The 19,159-nt window shown below is 45.5% G+C and overlaps 1 protein-coding gene across 4 annotated transcripts in view; it reads left to right on the top strand.

Moving 5' to 3' along the window:
* Nucleotides 1–19,159, top strand: part of TENM2 (teneurin transmembrane protein 2) — a 1,365,678-nt gene that overhangs the window by 1,003,990 nt on the left and 342,529 nt on the right. For all 4 annotated transcript variants that reach the window (XM_033927365.1, XM_033927364.1, XM_033927366.1 and 1 more), the window contains one exon: nt 14,606–14,811. In XM_033927365.1, coding sequence (XP_033783256.1) covers nt 14,606–14,811 — 206 coding nt within the window. The remainder of the gene's footprint in view (nt 1–14,605; nt 14,812–19,159) is intronic.

Here is a 19,159-nt window from a genome sequence, read left to right as displayed (position 1 = left end):
TCCTTCCGCTTCACTTCCTTCTTCTACAGCTGTTACCTGCTCTATTCTTCCTCTGCCACTGACTTCCCTTAGCGCATCACTATATTCATGGAAGGTGCTAGCCCGATCAGATCTTGATAGATGATAGAATCATATACAGGATTAGAGAGAGATGGAGCTTTTGAGTAATTGGATATGAATATTTTATTTTATTTTATTTTGCAGGACGATTTCATTCTGCGTATCAGTCATTTACCCAAGCTCAGGTCTCAAAGAGGATCAGGCTAAGGGCTGCAGTTGGAGAGAGTTGCTCCAGTTTCTAGTCATAAGAGCATAAGAATTGCCACTGCTGGGTAAGACAAGTGGTCCATTGTGCCCAGCAGTTTGTTCATGCGGCGGTCCCCAGATCAAAGACCAGTGCTCTAAATGAGTCCAGCCTCACCTGTGTACATTCCAGTTTAGCAGAAACTTGTCCAATTTTGTCTTGAATCCCTGGAAGATGTTTTCCCCTATAACAGACTCCGGAAGAGTGTTCCAGTTTTCTACCACTCTCTAGGTGAAGAAGAACTTCCTTACGTTTGTACGGAATCTATCCCCTTTGTGATGTGCAATCTTTCCAACAACCCGTTCCCCTGGGGGTGGTAGGCAGCAGTCCTTATATGCCTAATGCCGAATCGCTGCCAAAAGGCCTCCATCTCCCATGAATCAAACTTACTCCCTTGGACTGTAAGAACCTCCTTCGGGAACCCTACTGAGCAAAACAATCCAACCAACTCCTTGGTGATAATATGGGAAGATGTTCGCCTTAGTGGAAAAGCCCACGGAAATCGGGTTGCTATATCCATAATCACCAGTATATACTGGTAACCACGGGGGGGTTTTCTCCAGCGGTCCTACAATGTCCATGGCCTACCTGCCCAAGGGTTCCAGCACCCAGGGGATGGGAATCAACGGGGCTCGAAGAGGCTTCTGAATAGACAGCTTTTGACAGGTAGGACAGGAGGCACAAAACTGCAACAACTCCTGGTGTAGCCCAGGCCAGAAGAACCTTTGCAAAATCTGGGTCTCGGTGTCTTCCACCCCCTTATGCCCTTCCAACGGATGGTCATGGGCCATTTGTAAGACCAGGTCCTAAAACCTTGAGGGACCACCAACTGCTCCACCCCGTCGTCCCGACCTATCCCGGGCCTAATCTGATATAACAATCCTCTTCTCACCCTCATGTCTCCTACTCCTTTGTGGGCGGCTCCCACCTGCTGCCAAGCTGCTCGCAAAGTGGGGTCCGCCTTCTGCTCAGCCTGAAAGGTAGGAAAGGTCTGAAGTACTCGCTCCAGTATAGACAGGACTTCTCTTTGCTGAGCAGTGTGTCCCAGGGCCTGCCTCCTTTGCCATTTTTGACATTTTACTTGAGCCTTGGAAGGATGTGGGCCCCTGGTAGTGCCTTTCTGGAAAATCTCTCCCTGAAAGGAAAGGTGCGCCCAAGACTCTCTTCCGTAGTCCCTTCTTTTAGACATTGGGCTCGGGTACTAACTAGAGCTTGAGCAGTGTTCCATACTCCTGACCAGCCCTCCCAATCCTGCCCAAGGATCATATCATACGGGCTCCGGGCGCCACTGCTACCAATAGAGGGCTTTCTTGGTCCCCATGCTGGACCTTCGTCCATTGAGTCCCATAATCATGAATGTCCCCATGTATACAACGGATGGAGACTTTGGGGCCTTCTGAGCTTACCTGCTCCTTCCCCGTCTGGATAGTAGACCAAATTTGGCTCTTTACCATCGACTGGGAAGCCCCACTATCTAGAAAGGCCACAATGGGATGCCCCTCAACCTGCACCCGTACCTGATACTCCCCCCTTGGGTAGGATCAGAAGAGGGCTGATCACCTAGCAGATTTACTTGTCCCCCACCCTTACTTCGAATATGACCGGGCTTCCTGCACCTAAAACAAGTTATGGACTTTTTATCGGGTGGTCCGGGCACCTGCACCTTCCTCATGGGCTGGGATGTGTTATCCTGGGGCCTATTAGGACCTCTCACCTGTGCAGACGGTCCTCCATTTAGCCAAGTCCCCCCATGAGTGCCTCCCTCAGGTCCTGTAGTAGCCATAGAATCTATATAGGCCTCTGCTAGGTCAATCACCTGGGCTAGAGAGCGACTACCCTGCCTTTGGATCCAGGCTTTAAGACTTTTAAGCACAGCCTCCAACAACTGTTCATGTAATACCTCCATGAGCAATGCCTGAGCATCCCCAAGACAGGGTTGTAGGGCTCTTTCAGCTAACTTTCTTAGCCTGTGTAGGAGTTCCTTAGGTCTTTCTTTATCCTTCATTTGGGCACCCCTAAACTCCTGCCGATAGTGTTCTCTGGTGAAGCCTAGATAGTCTAATATGTGATTCTTTATGGCCCTATAATTACTGGCTAGCTCAGGACTGAGGGTCTGATAGGCTGCCAACGCAGTTCCTGCGAGACACGGTATCAGCCTTGTAGCCCACTGTTGCTCTGGCCAGCCTGCCGCCACGGCCATTCGTTCAAATGCCAGTAGAAAATCATCGGGAGCATCAGTCAGACCCATTTTACATAATTGCATATTGTTAAGTAAATGTAGTCCTACCAGAGCTCCCACGGGTGCTGGTAACCCTGCGCTGGATGCACTAGTGGTCCCTTGAAACAACTGGGCTGGTGTCCTCGTCTGGTCACCATAGCTTGCACCAATTCTTCATGCCGCCACCCGGTCTCCGCCTGACTTGCACGCCAGAGGTCCTGGTTACTTTGCAGCATGACTTTCAGATCCTCGGTCTGCTTTTGACATTCAGAAGCCAGAAGGGTAAATAGTTGTTGGAGATCCATGGCGAACCTGGAAGGAAACAAACAGAGAAAAAAAACCCCAAGTGCGGCTTTTCTTTTCCTCTGCACCACCCTGCAAGCTAGCCCCAGCCTCTGCCTCCCAGTCACTTTATCAAACCCGTATCCTCCACCAGCTGTCCCCAGGGTACTCTTACCTGAAAGACTGATGAATCTGAGCCTTTGTGTAATGATAACTGGGCTTGGCCTCCTGGAACTCAGCTGGGCTCACTCCGGTTCGGCTTCTCGGTTCCACTTCCTTGTTCTTCCCCATGTCGGTCTGTTCCACAGCTTCAGATGATTCTTCGTTGTAGTACCGCACACCGTTCACTCCAACAGATGAGAAATTCAAATGGACAAAACAAAAAACAAAAACTTTAATCCTAGTTGTGTTCCTTTCCTCGCAGTCTCCCATGGAGGCGTGGGTTCAAATCCAACTCCTGATACCACGTTTGTCACCAGCAGCCTCAGGGCAATGGGTCCAGGACCACCGGGACAAGGAGTTGCTCTTGTGTGCTGCTGCGGGCGACACAAGGAAAAAGAAAATAAAAGGTTTAGTGAAAGGATTCAACCACAAACTAGGTAAGTAAATGTCAAAACATGGCCTGGATTTATTTCTTGGATTCAAACAAACAGGTTGCTTCACTCGTTTGTCCCAATACCAGTCATAAAGCAAGAAAAATAAACTTGTCAGGATTCTTGAGCAAACATTAAAGTCCCAAAACATTAGGCTTGCATGATTACACAGTTTCTAGATTGTGCAACAACTTCAAGGGGGTTCTAAATCCACAAAAAGGAAACCTTATCCTTAAGCGAATATGGGCTCCGTATTTAGCAAGGAGTCCCAGCTTGGAAAGTTTTCTCAAAACAAATAATGCAAAAGAACAAAACAGTCTTTTCTCCTCTTCAGCTGAACTCGGCTTGTACCAGTGCTACGGCACTGCTTTCTCCAGCAACACAAGTGCTGGGACAGGTGGTGTGCTCCACGTGGTGAAATAATTGCCAAAAATTAGACCCTCAATCCCTCCACAATAACGCGGGGCAAACCCCACCACCTAGGCATGACATAGTCCAACTTCCAAAAAGGGAAGAAAAAGAAAAACAAACTAAACAGCATAAGTCCTGCACAGTTCTTATCAAAAAGGTTCTACCCTGCTTCAGGCTTAGCAGTAGTATTAAAGCACAGCTTCAAAAATAGACCAAAACAAAACACAGTCATTTATAATCCAACTAGGCAGTTTTCATCACTTGCCTTGAACCAGCACACCTCCATGGGTTGGACTCCGTTCTGCAAGTCAGCATTAGGCTCCAGCTCCAGCTTCCTTTGAGCGTCGGAGCTGTTACTGCCTTGGCTGGTGCTATAAACCAGCTACAGTTTTGTAAAAAGGATGGGGGTGTAAATGAACACTACAGACATAAAAGTACACACCTGAAGTTCATCTCACCATCGGCTAGAGCAGGGGTAGGGAACTCCAGTCCTCGAGAGCCGTATTCCAGTCGGGTTTTCAGGATTTCCCCAATGAGCATGCAACTAGATCTCATGCATGCTCATTGGGGAAATCCTGAAAACCCGACTGGAATACGGCTCTCGAGGACCGGAGTTCCCTACCCCTGGGCTAGAGGATGTAAATTTAAGAGACACCATCAACATCTTCTATCGTATCAAGCAGCCTTATGGGGCAAAGACCTGGAAAAACTGATTATACACGCAAATAACTATGGTGAATTTAGGAAACACCTAAAAACATACCTGTTCTTGAAGTACCTAGGTCACGAACTTGTACAATCTCTCCCATAAAAACTGATCCCTTAAACTGTTAGCCACTAATCTCTAACTATGTATGTTCCACTCAATTTGTAGCATCTTTCTAATCATTGTAAACTGCATAGAACTTCACGGCCCTGCGGTATATAAACTGTTATTATTATTATTATTGTTACTAGTCATTAAGCCCGTTACATTAACGGGTGCTAGAATACTGTTCACCCTCTATGTTGCCCCTTCCATTCACTGCCCTCTCTTCTCTTTCCATCTCTCTCTCTCCCATATGGCCTCTCTCCATCTCCTCTTTCCTTTTGCCTTGGTCTGGCATACCTTCCTCCTTCCCTCCAAGCCATTCTCTCCCCCTCTGCTCCCTTTCCTCATTTAACTACTTAATTGGTCAGCAGCAGCATTCACAATTCATTGCTGTTGCTGGCTTCAGGTCTTTCTCTCTGGCCGGTCCTGTCTTCATGAAACAGGAAGTAGGCAGGACCGGCCAGAGAAGAAGGCCTGAAGCCAGCAACAGCAGCGAATTGTAAACGCTGCTGCTGCCTGAAGCACCCGAGGCAGACGCTTCTCTCCCCTCCCAGCCCAACCCCCGCTGACTCTGCGACCCTCCCAGCAAGATGACTTTAATATCAAACCTCCCTCCAGCGTTGGCAGCCGCAGCACGCTAAACAGGCTGCTTCGGCTTTCTTCTGCTGTTGAGTCTCTCTGTTGCATCATTGATGACGTCATCAGTGACGCGGCAGAGGGACTCAACTGCAGGAGAATGCCCGAAGCAGCCTGTTTAATGTGCAGCGACTGCCAACGCTGGAGGGATGTTTGTACCGGTGCAGAAGCGATATGTCTCCCCCCCTCCAGTACCTGTGCAGCACTTTACTGCGGCGCATCCTCCCATCGTGAGTCGGCCACAGCGCTCGAGTCTGTTTCTCCCGCTTTGTCTAGCCGCCGCATACGCACTCTGGCTACGGACCTACAGATCACGGATCAGGGATTACAGATCACGCAGGTCTGAGTGCGCATGCGCGGCTAGCGTTTTATTATATAGGATTATTATTAGTGGCTGTGGATGAGCAAACTGTATAGGCCGTATCATTTTTTATTTGCCATCATTTTCTTTGATTGAAAGAAAGCAGCCAGCGTACTTTTTTCAAGACAGCCAGTCGCCCAATATTACACCACTGTTATCATGCCACGCTTTTTTTTTTTTTCAGGGGTCTGTCCTCCAACCTGATTTTAACGAACCGTTGATGAACCTACTATTTTACAATAAATACACTAATTAGAAATAAAGTATTTAAAGAGCCACAAAGCATCGATCATTGTCACTGCCGTCTCCATGCGCCAAGCATGAGTGAGGACTTATCATCTGCATTATTCATGCTGTCCTCATCAACCTTGTCTTCTTTCCTGACTGGAAACAGAGCAGCAGTTTGCTTTGTCATGTGCAGTACAATGGCTCCTTTACTCCCCTGTGACTTCAGTGTTCCTTAAATCATCGTTCCAGCCACTCGTAACACTTAGACATTGTTTTTCTGAAGTGGGGATATTTTAATGCTTTCTTCTGGCAATGAAAACTTGGCTATTTATAAACTGAACCTTCCTTTTGTTTCTTGTCCTGGATTCAGATGGTGACAATCCAGCTCTTTGATAGGAGCATTTCACAAAGTCACACGTTGGCAATCGGTTAAGGTCATGTTTTTTTAAATCCCCCTTCCCTCCCCCCATATATGATCTCTTTACTCCCTTCCCTTCCTCCCCTTCCACCACAGAGGGCATGCAAGGGTGAGTCTAATAACAACACTGGCCTCCAGTGATAAATGGAAGCTTCCTGGAACAGCAGTTCTCAACACAATCCTCAAGGGCCACCTAGCCCAGGAGCATCATAGATGCTCTGGATCTTGGCATTTCTTCCTTAATGTCTCCAAGCCCTTGATGCCTTCATTGGAAAACAGGAGTCTCCTGCACCAGACTAGAGCCATAACATCCACATTAAGAGCTAATTTAAGAGTTTAGCCTTGATTTTAAAGATTATTACGGCATTTTCAAAACACTAAGATGTCCAAAAAAATGGCATAAATCGGCACTTTGACTTTTTCTTGCCATAATGTCCGTGCTGTTTTTCAAAGTCAACTTTCTGGACATCTTTATAGGCTTCTTAGCTGCTGTGTTATGGGCTGGCTTTGGGTGTGCTTAGCACTTGGACGTCTTGTGGCGATAATCAAGCATTTCCCAAGACATCGAAGACAAAACCTAGACATCCAGTGCTAGAATTGTTTTAAAAGTGTTTAAGTGACAAAAGGTACCAAAATTGGCCAGATGACCACTGGTGGGATTATGTAATGACCCCTCCCCTCCACACACCAAGTTTATTCCCTCACCCACCTCACAAAGATCTGAATGAAACAGTATATACCTGTCTTTAAAACAGCAGCATTTGGTATGGGAAAGCCTAGCAGAGCAGCACGCAGGTGTCTTAAGTAGCCTGGTAGAAGGGCTAATGAGCCATAAAGAGAAGGACCCAGGCTCATAAGCCACTCTAACCACTACATTTATAGTGGAAACTGTGAGGCCACCAAAACCCTACTATATTGCTATATAGGTGCCACCTGCAGCCATAAGGGCTATTAGGATTGTAGACAGGTGGGTACCGTAGATTTTGGGGGAGTTTTGGAGGGCACACCTTACATCATAAGAGGATTATGGTGAGACATACTTCTGGCATCCTTTATGTGAAGTTCACAGCAGTGCCCTCAAAGGTGCCCCACTGCTCTATTGGCATGTCAGTGTGGCCAGTCTAGTACAAGCTGGTCCCTCCCACATTCAAATGATCTGGATTGGGATAGTTTGAACTTGGATATTTTTGTGGTTGCAAATGTCTAACAAAATTAGGCATCATAAAGTTGGATGTCCTTTTTTTAATTTAATCATGTATTCATATTCCAACAAAAACAATTATTGAACAAATCAAGAGTCTTATCTCATTACAAACCAAACAATTATAAACATCATTATAAAAAAGGAAAATAATTATTAAGACTCTTTTTAAAGCCCACATTCGAGAGAGGCAATCACACATTATCAAAAGGAGTGATATTTAAAACAAAACAATAAAGATTTTTAAATTATAGTAGTGGTTCATCCCCATTTATCTATATGGACTAGCACAATGTGATTCATTTGGTTCCCTGCAATATTGCCCCCTTTCCTTCTAGAAAAAACTGTAGTTGGGAGGGTTCATAAAAAATGTAACTGAGATTTCGCCCCAATGCTTTCACTCTTTCTTTCATCTCCAAGAATCTTTTTCTTGTTTGTGCAGATCCTGAAACGTCTTGAAAAACTGAAAATTTTCCATTCAAAAAGGAGACTTCTTTAAGCCTAAAAAAATACAAAAGTCACAAGAAGCGTAGAACGTATTATAACTTTCTCCTGAGAGATTTCCTATGTGTTAGAAAGATCCAACAAACTTAAAGGTACCACAGGAGATGAATCCACTTGCTCTGAGGAAGAAGGTTGGGGTTTTTTGGGGGGGCAAAAATGGCAAAAATATATATTCCCAGACATACCTTGTAGAGGGACTCTAATACAGTCCAAATTGAATCAAGGGTCATCTCGGCGGGTCGCACAAGGGGCTGAATAGATGTTGTTTCCCTGTATCCACCAGGACTCCAATCTCCTCCCCCGCTAAAGGTCCTCCAGCCGGAGGTTCTTGGGGGCCAGCCAGCATGATAGTTCTACAGACGACATTGATACCATCGCCAATATCGCTCCCGGCACTCCCCTTTCTCTCGGCTGCAGGTCCCGCGGGGCTAAGCGAAATCTCGCTTCCCGGTGCCAATGCCTCCTTTACTTCCAGCATAGCAGGAGTGCCCCGAGGTAAAGTTGGATGTCCTGATGGACTTGACGGCCAATAGGTCATTTTCAAAATAAAAAAAGTTGGATGTCTAGCTGTTTTTTGAAAATAAACATTTCCAAGGCCTGACTTTTGGATGTCTTGCAGGAAATGTCCAAAGGCAGACTTAGACATCCTATCAAAAATTCCCCTCCATATGTAAAGATTGTATCTAATTCTTTGGGTTTTAGTGAATGTGATTTTGGTTTTTTTTTAAATTTCATAGTTTTTTTGTATAATAGCACAATAATGGTTTAGTGCAGGATAAAAATAACAAACTAACCTAAATATTTTTATCATCAGAAGGATACCTTGTGCTTCTAATATTATTCAAAGGTGGAGTTCTGAGAAATGGCAGCCATGTTGGATATAATGCCTTCAGCATTGATGAATAGATAGCTTTATTTACGTTTATGTTTTATTAACATTTGAAATCCCGCTTAAGCATATTACAGATCTAAGTGGTTTATGATAAAATAAAATTAGGTACTTAGAACTTCCTTATTTGTACCGAAGGCTCACAATCTAGCTAAAGTACCTGAGTAAATAATTATTTACTTCACTCTTCCCCTCCCCCCTTTTTTTATTTTTAAAAAACCGTAGCACGGTTTATATTGCCGGCCACGGCAGTAACAGCTCTGATGCCTATAGGAATTCTCTGAACATCAGAGTTGTTATCGCCGCGGCCAGCGCTAACAACCATGCTACGGTCTTGTAAAAGGGGAGGGGATTATGTATAAAAACTTGATATAGCAAGCAGCTGGGATATTTGCAAATTTTTTAAACAAAAGAAAAAGTATGAGAAAGAAAAGAAAGCAATGAAATCCATTTGAGTAGGAAGAGCTGGGTGAAAGCAAGATAATGGAAAGAATATAACAGTTTAAGAAGGGAAAAAGAATGAGTAAATGAGGAGAGAACAGAGAAAATATAATTGCTGCATTTGAACAAAGAATACAGTGGACAAGAGTTTAACTCCAACATGGACCGTCCCAAACACCACTATGAAAACATTTTGAGCCAGGGACAGGGCCACAGGTGTGATTTGGAGGGGGAGAGTCCCACAGGAGGGGCAGGTATTCACTCCCTCCCCCCCCCAACACAACCACAACTATCACATTGAATCACACCTTTGTTGGCAGGGATGCCAAGCCCCACCAGCAGAAGCAGTCTCCTCCATGAGTCCTGCCTGGGCTACCAGAGCATCACATCAGCAGTGCACTTCATGCTAAACTGAGCATGTGCAAGAAAACTGGCCACCGCAAGGGAAGGAGTTGGCCGTCGTGGGAGACCAACTCCGCCCCCAACAGCCCTTGCTGAGCCGTTCTTCAAATCTGAAAAACTGCCATCTTTCCTGCTCAGCCCTTCTTCGGCTCCAGCCACCGCAAGGGAAAGAGTTGGCCGTCATGGGAGACCAACTCCGCCCCCAACAGCCCTTGCTGAGCCGTTCTTCAAACCTGTAAAACTGCTATCTTTCCTGCTCAGCCCTTCTTCGGCTCCAGCCACCGCAAGGGAAAGAATTGGCCGACGTAGGAGACCAACTCCGCCCCCTACAGCCCCTGCTGAACAGTCCGCTGCCTCCACTCTGCCTGCCTGGCTTAAGTCTCCCATGTTCAAATTCCATCGTGATCTGTACAGTTTACTTGATTGCATTATAAAGGCTCTTACCCAATTAGCCATCGCTAAGCCCCTCCGCTGGAATTTGTCCAGTTACTAGTCTCTGCCCATTGCTAAGGCCCTTTTCTGACCAAAAAAAAACAACCCATGAAGCCACCCCTTTGGGTCCTTATACTCCTGCTCTGCTCATCTCTCAACACCTCCCTCTGCCTGAACCCTCCCTCTCCCAACCTGCTCGACTCCTCAAATAGTCACAATTCTGGCCCTGGCACCAGAATCCCCATCCTGACGCGCCCCAGGAATCACCCCACCAGAAAACCCCCCCGCAAAGTCAATCCCACCTCTCTAAAGCCTGTTCCCCATGCTAACCTCCCCTGCCATGCCTCTAACTCTCTCACCCCTGTCCCGACCCTTTACTGCAACGCCAGATCCGCATGCAATAAAATTCAAATTCTGAAGGACCTCCTTGAGGACCTCGATCCTGGATTCCTGTGCATCACAGAATCATGGATCTCAAAAGACGACCTCTTCACACAAAACGAACTCTGCACCCATGGCTACCAAGGCCTCTTTTCACCCAGAATCAACCGCAAAGGAGGTGGCCTGGCACTCCTCTACAAATCCTTCTTTGATGTCCAGCTCCTCGAGAGAGGCTCCCACGCATCATTAGAATATATGCTAGCCTCAATCATTGATGAGCTCCGTCCTCACCCACTGGGCATCCTGTTACTATACCGTCCACCTATCCCTTGGTCCAATTCCTCTAACCTTGTCTTCGAGACCATAACTAATGCCTTTCTCAAATTCCAAAGATTACTAATCATCGGAGACGTTAATCTCCACCTTGACGACTCCACCAGCAAGGACACGATAGAATTCAATGACTTCCTCATCTCCCTAGGTTTCTCCCCCCCCACATCCGCTCCTACCCATGAAAAAGGGCACACCCTAGACCTCATCCAGTTCCTCGACCTCACCGCTTATAAAACGTCTGCCGAAGACACCCGTTGGGAACACATCCCGTGGTCAGACCATCTCCTAGGGGCCTTCTGCCTCCCCATCTTCATGTCTCATCTCGGATCCCCACCCCGATCCCCCAATTCTATTACCTTCTGGAAAAAAATTTCGAGCGATCTGTTCTGGACCAAATTCCTCAACCTCCTCCCCTCCATTCCCAAGCTTGCAGACTCTGAAAACAATTGGCACAACTGGATCGCCCTTTCCAAGTCCACCTACCACTCCCTCGCCACCCAAACCACTAAATCCATCACCTATCCCCATAAAGCCCCTTGGTACCTTCCACTCCATAGAGACCTGAAACAAAAATGTCGAGCCTTAGAGCGAAAATGGAAAAAATCCAAATCCTCATCTGACAGACAGGCCTGGAGAGTCAATATCAAACTCTACAACTCAATATTAAAAAAAAGCAAGGAAGAACTTCTATGGAGACAAGATCTTCAAATCCAAAAACCAGAATGGCACATTGTTCAACATTTGGCGCTCCCTAACCACTAAAAATGACTCCACCCTTCTTCCCTCATCTCCTTCAGCCGAGGTCCTAGCAAAATTCTTCAATGATAAGATCTCTACCTTAAGGCGCTCCTTCCCGCCCGCAATCTCCTACAATTCTCTGGTGCCCCCCCGAACCCAACCCCACCCTAGCTGCTCTCAACCCCATCCCTGCCGACAGATCCTGGACTGTCTTCGAGCTCATATCTGATTCTCAGACCCTTAAACTCTGCCTCAAGTTAAAATTGTGCAACTGCATCCTGGACCCATTTCCCTCCTACCTATTTGAGAAAATCCCTGCACAGGCCATCACATCTCTTACCAAACTCATAAATTCTGCCCTATTATCAGGCCTATTCTCCACTGAAATGGGACACATTGCATTGACCCCTTTACTGAAAAAAGCTGACCTAGACCCCTCCATACCATCCAACTACCGTCCAATAGCAAATATCCCTCTCCTCACCAAACTGCTCGAGTCTATCATATCTACCCAGCTCTCTTCCTACTTAGAAAGATTCTCCATCCTCTTACCTTACCAATATGGCTTCAGACCCAACTTCTGCACTGAATCCCTATTGGCCTCTCTAATCTCTAAGGTTCAGCAACTGCATTCTCGTAACAAGTTTGCTGTCCTTCTACAATTCGACCTCTCCGCAGCTTTTGACGTTGTCCACCACGACATTCTAATTTTCCAACTCTCCGAGATAGGCATTAGCTCCATAGTTCTTGATTGGTTCTCCAAATTCTTGCGCTCCCGCTCTTACATGGTTAACATGAGCGGCACCTCATCCTCCCCCTGAACCCCGACTTGTGGTGTCCCACAAGGCTCACCCCTCTCCCCAATCCTCTTTAACATTTACATGTCCTCCCTGAAACTACTCCAACTATCCCCCCTTGAAACTCTTTACACTTACGCTGATGACATCCTCGTCCTCCTTGAGACCGACTCGAACCTCACTAACCTCTCCACGAACATATCCTCATGCATAAAGAACCTCCAATCCTGGGCATTCACAATGCATATGAAACTAAACGAGTCCAAAACAAAACTCCTTTGGCTCGGCCCAAAATTAGACCATCTACCTTCCTCCATCCCATTGTCCTCCGGCCCCCCATTACAGCTCGAGTTCTCAAACAAAGTTCTGGGTGTCACCTTAGACTCTTCTCTATCCTTCAACAAACATCTCCAATCCCTGGTGAAGAAATGCTTCTTCAGCCTTCACATGCTAAGGAAAGTCAGACCCTATTTTCACCAAAAACACTTTGCAGTCCTAGTACAATCCATCATCCTCTCCAGATTGGATTACTGCAATTCTATCTATCTCAGCCTAACCAAGAAAAGCCTCCACAGACTTCAGCGGATTCAGAACGCCGCAGCTAAGCTTGTTTTCGCGAAAAGCAAATTTGATCACGTCTCACCACTCCTGTCTAAGCTCCATTGGCTCCCAGTAATCCCCAGGATCCACTTCAAATGTGCGTGTCTGGCCTACAAGATCCTACATGGCATCCTTCCTGCCGTTATCCCTCTATCCTGGAACTCCCCAACCCCTACTTCCTCCAGATCCTCCCAAATTTTTAAACTATCCTTCCCTTCCATAAAAGGTATTTCCCATGTAGGCAAACTTGGGTCATCCCTCCCCTTTAGAATCACTGAGATCTGGAATAACCTCACCTCCCCTCTCCGAACCTCAAGCTCCCTCCAACTCTTCCGCAAACACCTAAAAACCTGGCTATTCTCAAAACTGTAACACTTCCCCCCTCTTAGGCCTCTCACCTTCCCCCTTTACACCTAACTCTTTAATCTCTCCACTGTAGTTCCTCTCTCATCCTTCTTCCTGTAAACCGTGCCGAGCTCCGCATTCGTGGAGATGGTGCGGTATATAAACCCAAGGTTTAGTTTAGTTAGTTTAGTTTAGAGGTCAAAGTACATCTGCTGACTTAAGTGCTGCTTGGACAACTCAAGTGGGATTTGCCTAGGAGACTTCTTCAGCTGGCAGGGCTTGGCATCGTCACCAGCCATTAAAGCACAGGGGGCCAAGCCAAAAGTGAGAGGGCCCAGGCCCCTGAGGTCCCCCTGTGGATCTGCCACTGCTTTCAGCCTAATGTTGAAAAACGCCCAGAGAGCAGCATTGTTGCTACTGCTCTCTCCACATTATTCAAGGCTGAAGGAAGGGTGATTTCTCTAGTTAGAGGTTATAACAGCCACAGTGAGAGATTCAATGCTACTATCTGAATAGGCATCATATATGTGAATTTTTTTTTAATGATATGACTGGCATTTTATTTTAAAATCTTTTTTTATTAAAGACTAAAGCAGAGCAAACAACCAAAGTTAGGTAAACTCAACAACACAGTAATATACCTGTAGAAACAAGCAAGGAAAGAAATCCAGTTAGCAAGTCATCAACCCTATCCCCCCCCAACCACCATCAAACAACTCCCCAGACCCAACTCCCCCCCCCCCCCCCGGCCAGTCCCCTGAGAAAGAAAGAGAAAGCATGAGGGACTTGCACTTTTAGTGCCCCCTTGGCAATACCAAGCCTAGGACCCTCCCCTCCACAGGACCCCCCCCCCCCGGTTTCCCCCCCTCCAACCCCCACAACCCCCCCTCACCCATAGAGCTAAACAGAAAGTCAGAGCATTACCTGTGAGGGGCATTTTTCATATTAATATTCTAACTCGTCGTGACCATCCCTCTTGAAAACCATCTGATGCCTGCAGATATATGGGAGAGAATCTTTAACCGATTTTAGGAAAGTTAACCTTTTCCGAATCATTTATTCTGCATGAAAACTAAGGGGTCCTTTTACGAAGGCGTGCTAAACGCTAACACGTCCATTATAGTCAATAGACGCGTTGGCGTACATTGCGCGCTAAATCGCTAGCACGCCTTAGTAAAAGAGGGGGTTAGCTCTCTATGAGGCAGGGCAGAGAGGAGCACTAAGGTAACCCTGGTCTTGGGGGGTTCTTCTCTTCTTCACGGCTGATTTTTCTTTTCCAGGACCGTGGCCTACTAGAAACAGCAGCGTAGACACTGGGGAAATGGAGATTGGACGGAGGATCACCCAGGAGGTTCCGGCAGGGGTGTTTTGGCGCTCTCAGATTCATATCATTCAACCGCAGTTCTTAAAGTTCAACATCTCTTTGGGGAAAGACGCTCTTTTTGGCGTTTACATCAGACGAGGACTGGCCCCATCACATGCCCAGGTAAGCATCTGCTTTGCTTGAAATAAGACAGCTCATGGAACAAACATAATTAAATCAGCGTGGTCTGTTTGCTTGTTAATTTATTTAGCACAATCTACAAATCTGTACAGGATATACTGTTACAGTATAAAATCAGCATTATGACATCCTATAATTAATATTTTGGAGATTTAGAAGGCAATCCCAACACATGCTATACTTCAACGCAAAAAAAAACCTATTTGACACCTCATTACCTGTATCCTCTCCTGTCTTCTCCACCCCTCTCCCTACCCCCTCCTCCCCGCCCTCCTACCTACCTCTTCTCCCTCCCTTCCTCCCTCCTTCTCCATCTTCGCCCCTCTCTATAAGTCGCCTTGAGCCTACCTAGGTATGAGCAATGCAGAAATAGAAGATTAGATTAGAAAAATGGTTTAAGCAGTAAGATGCATAAGAACATAAGAATAGCCTTACTGGTTCAGACCAATGGTCCATCAAGCCCAGATGCCCATTCTCATGGTGGCCAATCCAGGTCACTAGTACCTGGCCAAAACCCAAGGAGTAGCAACATTCTATGCTACCGATCCAGGGCAAGCAGTGGCTTCCCTCATGTCTTTCTCAATAACAGACTATAGACTTTTCATAAAAACATAAGAAGTGCCTCTGCTGGGTCAGACCAGAGGTCCATCTCGCCCAGCAGTCTACTCACGCGGTGGCCCGTCAGGTCCAGGACCTGTATAATCCTCTATCTATACCCTTCTATTGAAGGTAGGCTTTGAATAAACTAAGGCTTTTCATGGATTCTTCCATCCCCTGTGCACACACATTAGTGAATATGGCTCTGTACGTTGCACTGTAGATCTGTGCTTTATTTGCTATTTAGTTAACAGTATTTATGTATCTAGGAATGCTCACAAAAGATCCTTTCTCCTTGCTTTAAGAGAAGATCCAAACCTGTATATTCAGGGAGCTTTTCTTGCTAAGCCAGTTGACCCACTGCCGTGTTTAAATTTAGCAGTTTAAAAGAATATGTAGGCATTGCTTTCCTGTGCCTTGAGGGATTTGTATGGGTGAGTTTTCAGTAGGGAAACAAAACAGTACAAGAAATAAAAACATCCTCAGGGATATTAAAGGACTCTACGTGTTATCTGACTCAGCTGGTGAAGCAGCTAGATTGGAAGGCTAGTAAAATAATTTATCTGCATTAATCCTCGGACTGTGAGCGATGATGGCACATTGAAGCTGAAACTATTTGTAAGCAGAAGGTAGGAAGTCAGCAATGGAGGACAGAAAGTCCACTTGGATACGCCAAGACAAGTCCTGGATGGTGCAATGTCAGTGATCAGTATGTGATTAAGGCACTCGAACACTAGGACAAGCAGATGCAGCTCTGGTCTTGGAACCCAGCTGAGCGTGCGGTTATTATTCTTACAGTTCACCGTATTTTGTGCCTGCCCTTGTCAGTCGTGTCTGTGTGCTGCACTGATGCTCATTTCCTTCATGTGACTGGGAGATATTGCCTACATGGATGCTCCATGGTGTGACTGTACCTTGAATACCGTGTGAAATTCTGGTCACCGCATCTAAAAAAAGATAGAGCATATTTTAAAAAAAAAGGTACAGAGACAGGCAACAAAAACGATAAAGGGGTGAAAAACAAACGGAAAATAAAGATAAAGGACAACTATAGCAAATCTACAAAAGACGTCAATGGACCCCAAACTAATTTGAATATCTTATTATGCTCCAGCATGTCAGCATTCATTTTCTCATATTTATAAGTTAAACATAAGCTCGCCCACCAAAAAGGAAAACTAATCCATGGGGGTGGGAGCGGGAGGGGGTACATCTTTTGGTATTATTCCTGATGGTAATGATGGATGGGGGAGGGAATTTTTATCTTTTGTATAGATACCGATTGATTATAAGTGCTTGGTTGATTATCATTATTTGTATATAAATTGTATTGCACTTTTTGTTGGCATTAAAAACTAAATAAAGCTAAAAAAAAATGATAAAGGGGATGGGATAACTTTCTACTATTTTTGGCCAAAATCTGAACTCAGATTTCGGGTCAGTTTCAGTGCTGAAACCAAAGCTAAAATTTGGTCAGGCTCTATCCAGAGAGGTAGTGGAGGGAATAGGCAGCTTGAGTGGATTTCAAGGGACTCAAAACTGTGAGACTGAGGTGGAAGAAGAGGTTGAAATCTACAAGAATGTGAGTCTAGCAGCCTGACACTATCGCCACTGCCAACCAGGTGAGGTGTATGGGAGAAAAGGCCACCTCCGTGACACAGGACAGGAATAGAAGCCGAGTCTTCAGGGAAAAGCCAAGTTTCATTTAGAGCAAGCAGATGGAGAGTGTGAGAGGTAAAGAGGTCTGGATGTAGTCAAGCTTGTTGGAAACAGAATGGATATGGAAAAGGGACAGAAGAAGGAGGAACAGAAATAGACGTTGTAGTTTGACCTGCTTAAGTAGACTGAGAGCTGATGCTGGAGGACCAGGATTGGGATTGATATCCCCAGCAGGGAGCAAGAGAGCACTAAGAAGAGGAGAGGAGGCCTGATGATAGTGCTGAAGATGAGATGTATTCAGACAGAATGAAGATGGTTGACTGAAAAGAAGAAAATGTTTAAGCTTGAGAAATGAGAAGACAGTAAAAGATAAAATGGATGGTAAGGTAATGGAACAGAAAATGGGCAATGTGGTCTTGAGATGGGGAATAAGATTGGAAAGGGTTTGTATCAGGAAGAGAAAATATTGCGGATCCAAAGAAGATAGAAGAAGGGAAAATACAAATCTGTGGAGACAGTATTGTGACGTGTGCTATCAGGGATCCGGGTGGAGTGCTGGATAACAAGAGCAGAGGCCCAAGTGGATTGGAGTGGACACCAGAGAATGCTGGGAGGAATATGCAAAACGGACTGCAAAACCTTTCCAGCATCTGGCAGATGTCTAGTAGGATTGTGGGGTAAGAAGAACGGAGGCCCAAGTGGACCTTGGAGTTACTCCGGAGAATGTTGGCAGGACTATGAAGATGGGCTGTAAAACCTTCCCAACACCTGGAAGGTAGCTGGTAGGAGTGTTGGGTAAGTACTAAATTTAAAACAAACTGGAGAACATATTTCTTCACACAACGTGTAATTAAACTCTGGAATTTGTTGCCGGAGAATGTGGTAATATCAGTTAGTTTAGCGGGGTTTAAAAAAGGTTTGGATAATTTCCTAAAAGAGAAGTCCATAGGCCATTATTGAGATGGCTTGGGGAAATCCACTGCTTCTTACAAGGATAAACAGCATAGAATCTGTTTTGCTACTTGAGATCTAGCTAGGTACTTGGGACGTGGGTTGGCCACTGTTGGAAACAGGATACTGGGCTTGATGGACCTTTGTTCAACAAGAGCGGAGGTCTGAGTGAATGTGTGTCACCCCAGAGAGAATCAGGAAAGAGATCAATCTTTCAAATATGTGAGTGAATCTTCGTTTGTGTTTTTAGAAGCAGATGCAGCCGACACTCAGGGTGAAATTCTAGAAACAGTGCTTAGATGTGGGCACCAGTAGGCGCCTATGTTAATTAACAAACATTGTTTAAAATGGCAAAACCCACACCATTAAAGTGCCTTCCAGAGCCTAAATAATACCCATCGGAATTGCGCCTACTGGGGTGCTTTTGGCCGCCTAACGCCACTATGGGTGTGGTTAATGCCAGAAGTGGCTGTCTACAGTGCCTATGTAGATGTGATTTACAACAAAGCTTAGGCCCGGAAAACCTTGGCCTATATTTCCGGCACCTATCTTTCGCAGAGGTGTGGTTCTCTATAGGGCGCCGTCGCACGATTGACACGCAGTCGGCGGTCGCATTTGAGGTACCCTATAGAGAATCATTGAATGCGGGTCTTCTCTCCCCATGGATTGCATGTGGAAGTCTGCAATGGTTTGTGCTTAAGGATGCTTTGAAATAACTGACTTTTTAAGTGATGGATTAAACAAGTTAAGAATCCAGTTGTTTCAATTTCATTAGAGTCAAGAATTACAGATGTGAATAATCAGAATTCATAGCAAATTCTTAAGTACAGTTTTAATATGTTTTCTTTTTATTGTTCATTAGGGAACAATTTTGGATTTCATTGTTCCGTTCTATAGTTATTAGGAAAATTGTATTCTATAATTTATAATGATAATGCAAACTGTAACACTTGGTGAGGAAAAGACTTTTACTTATTGTTCTCAACATATATTTTTATGGTTATAATCACTCGTACATAAAAATTAACTTTCTTCCAGAAAACAAAAAGAGCTTCCATGAGACTGGTTGACTCTATTCAGTATTTCCTGCTTTCATCACTGGTTGTAATTCTTTTTGAGAATT

Source organism: Geotrypetes seraphini, chromosome 18 (genome assembly GCF_902459505.1).
Source record: "Geotrypetes seraphini chromosome 18, aGeoSer1.1, whole genome shotgun sequence".
NCBI classification, from domain to species: Eukaryota; Metazoa; Chordata; class Amphibia; order Gymnophiona; family Dermophiidae; genus Geotrypetes; species Geotrypetes seraphini.
This window is presented reverse-complemented; position numbering and strand designations above follow the sequence as displayed.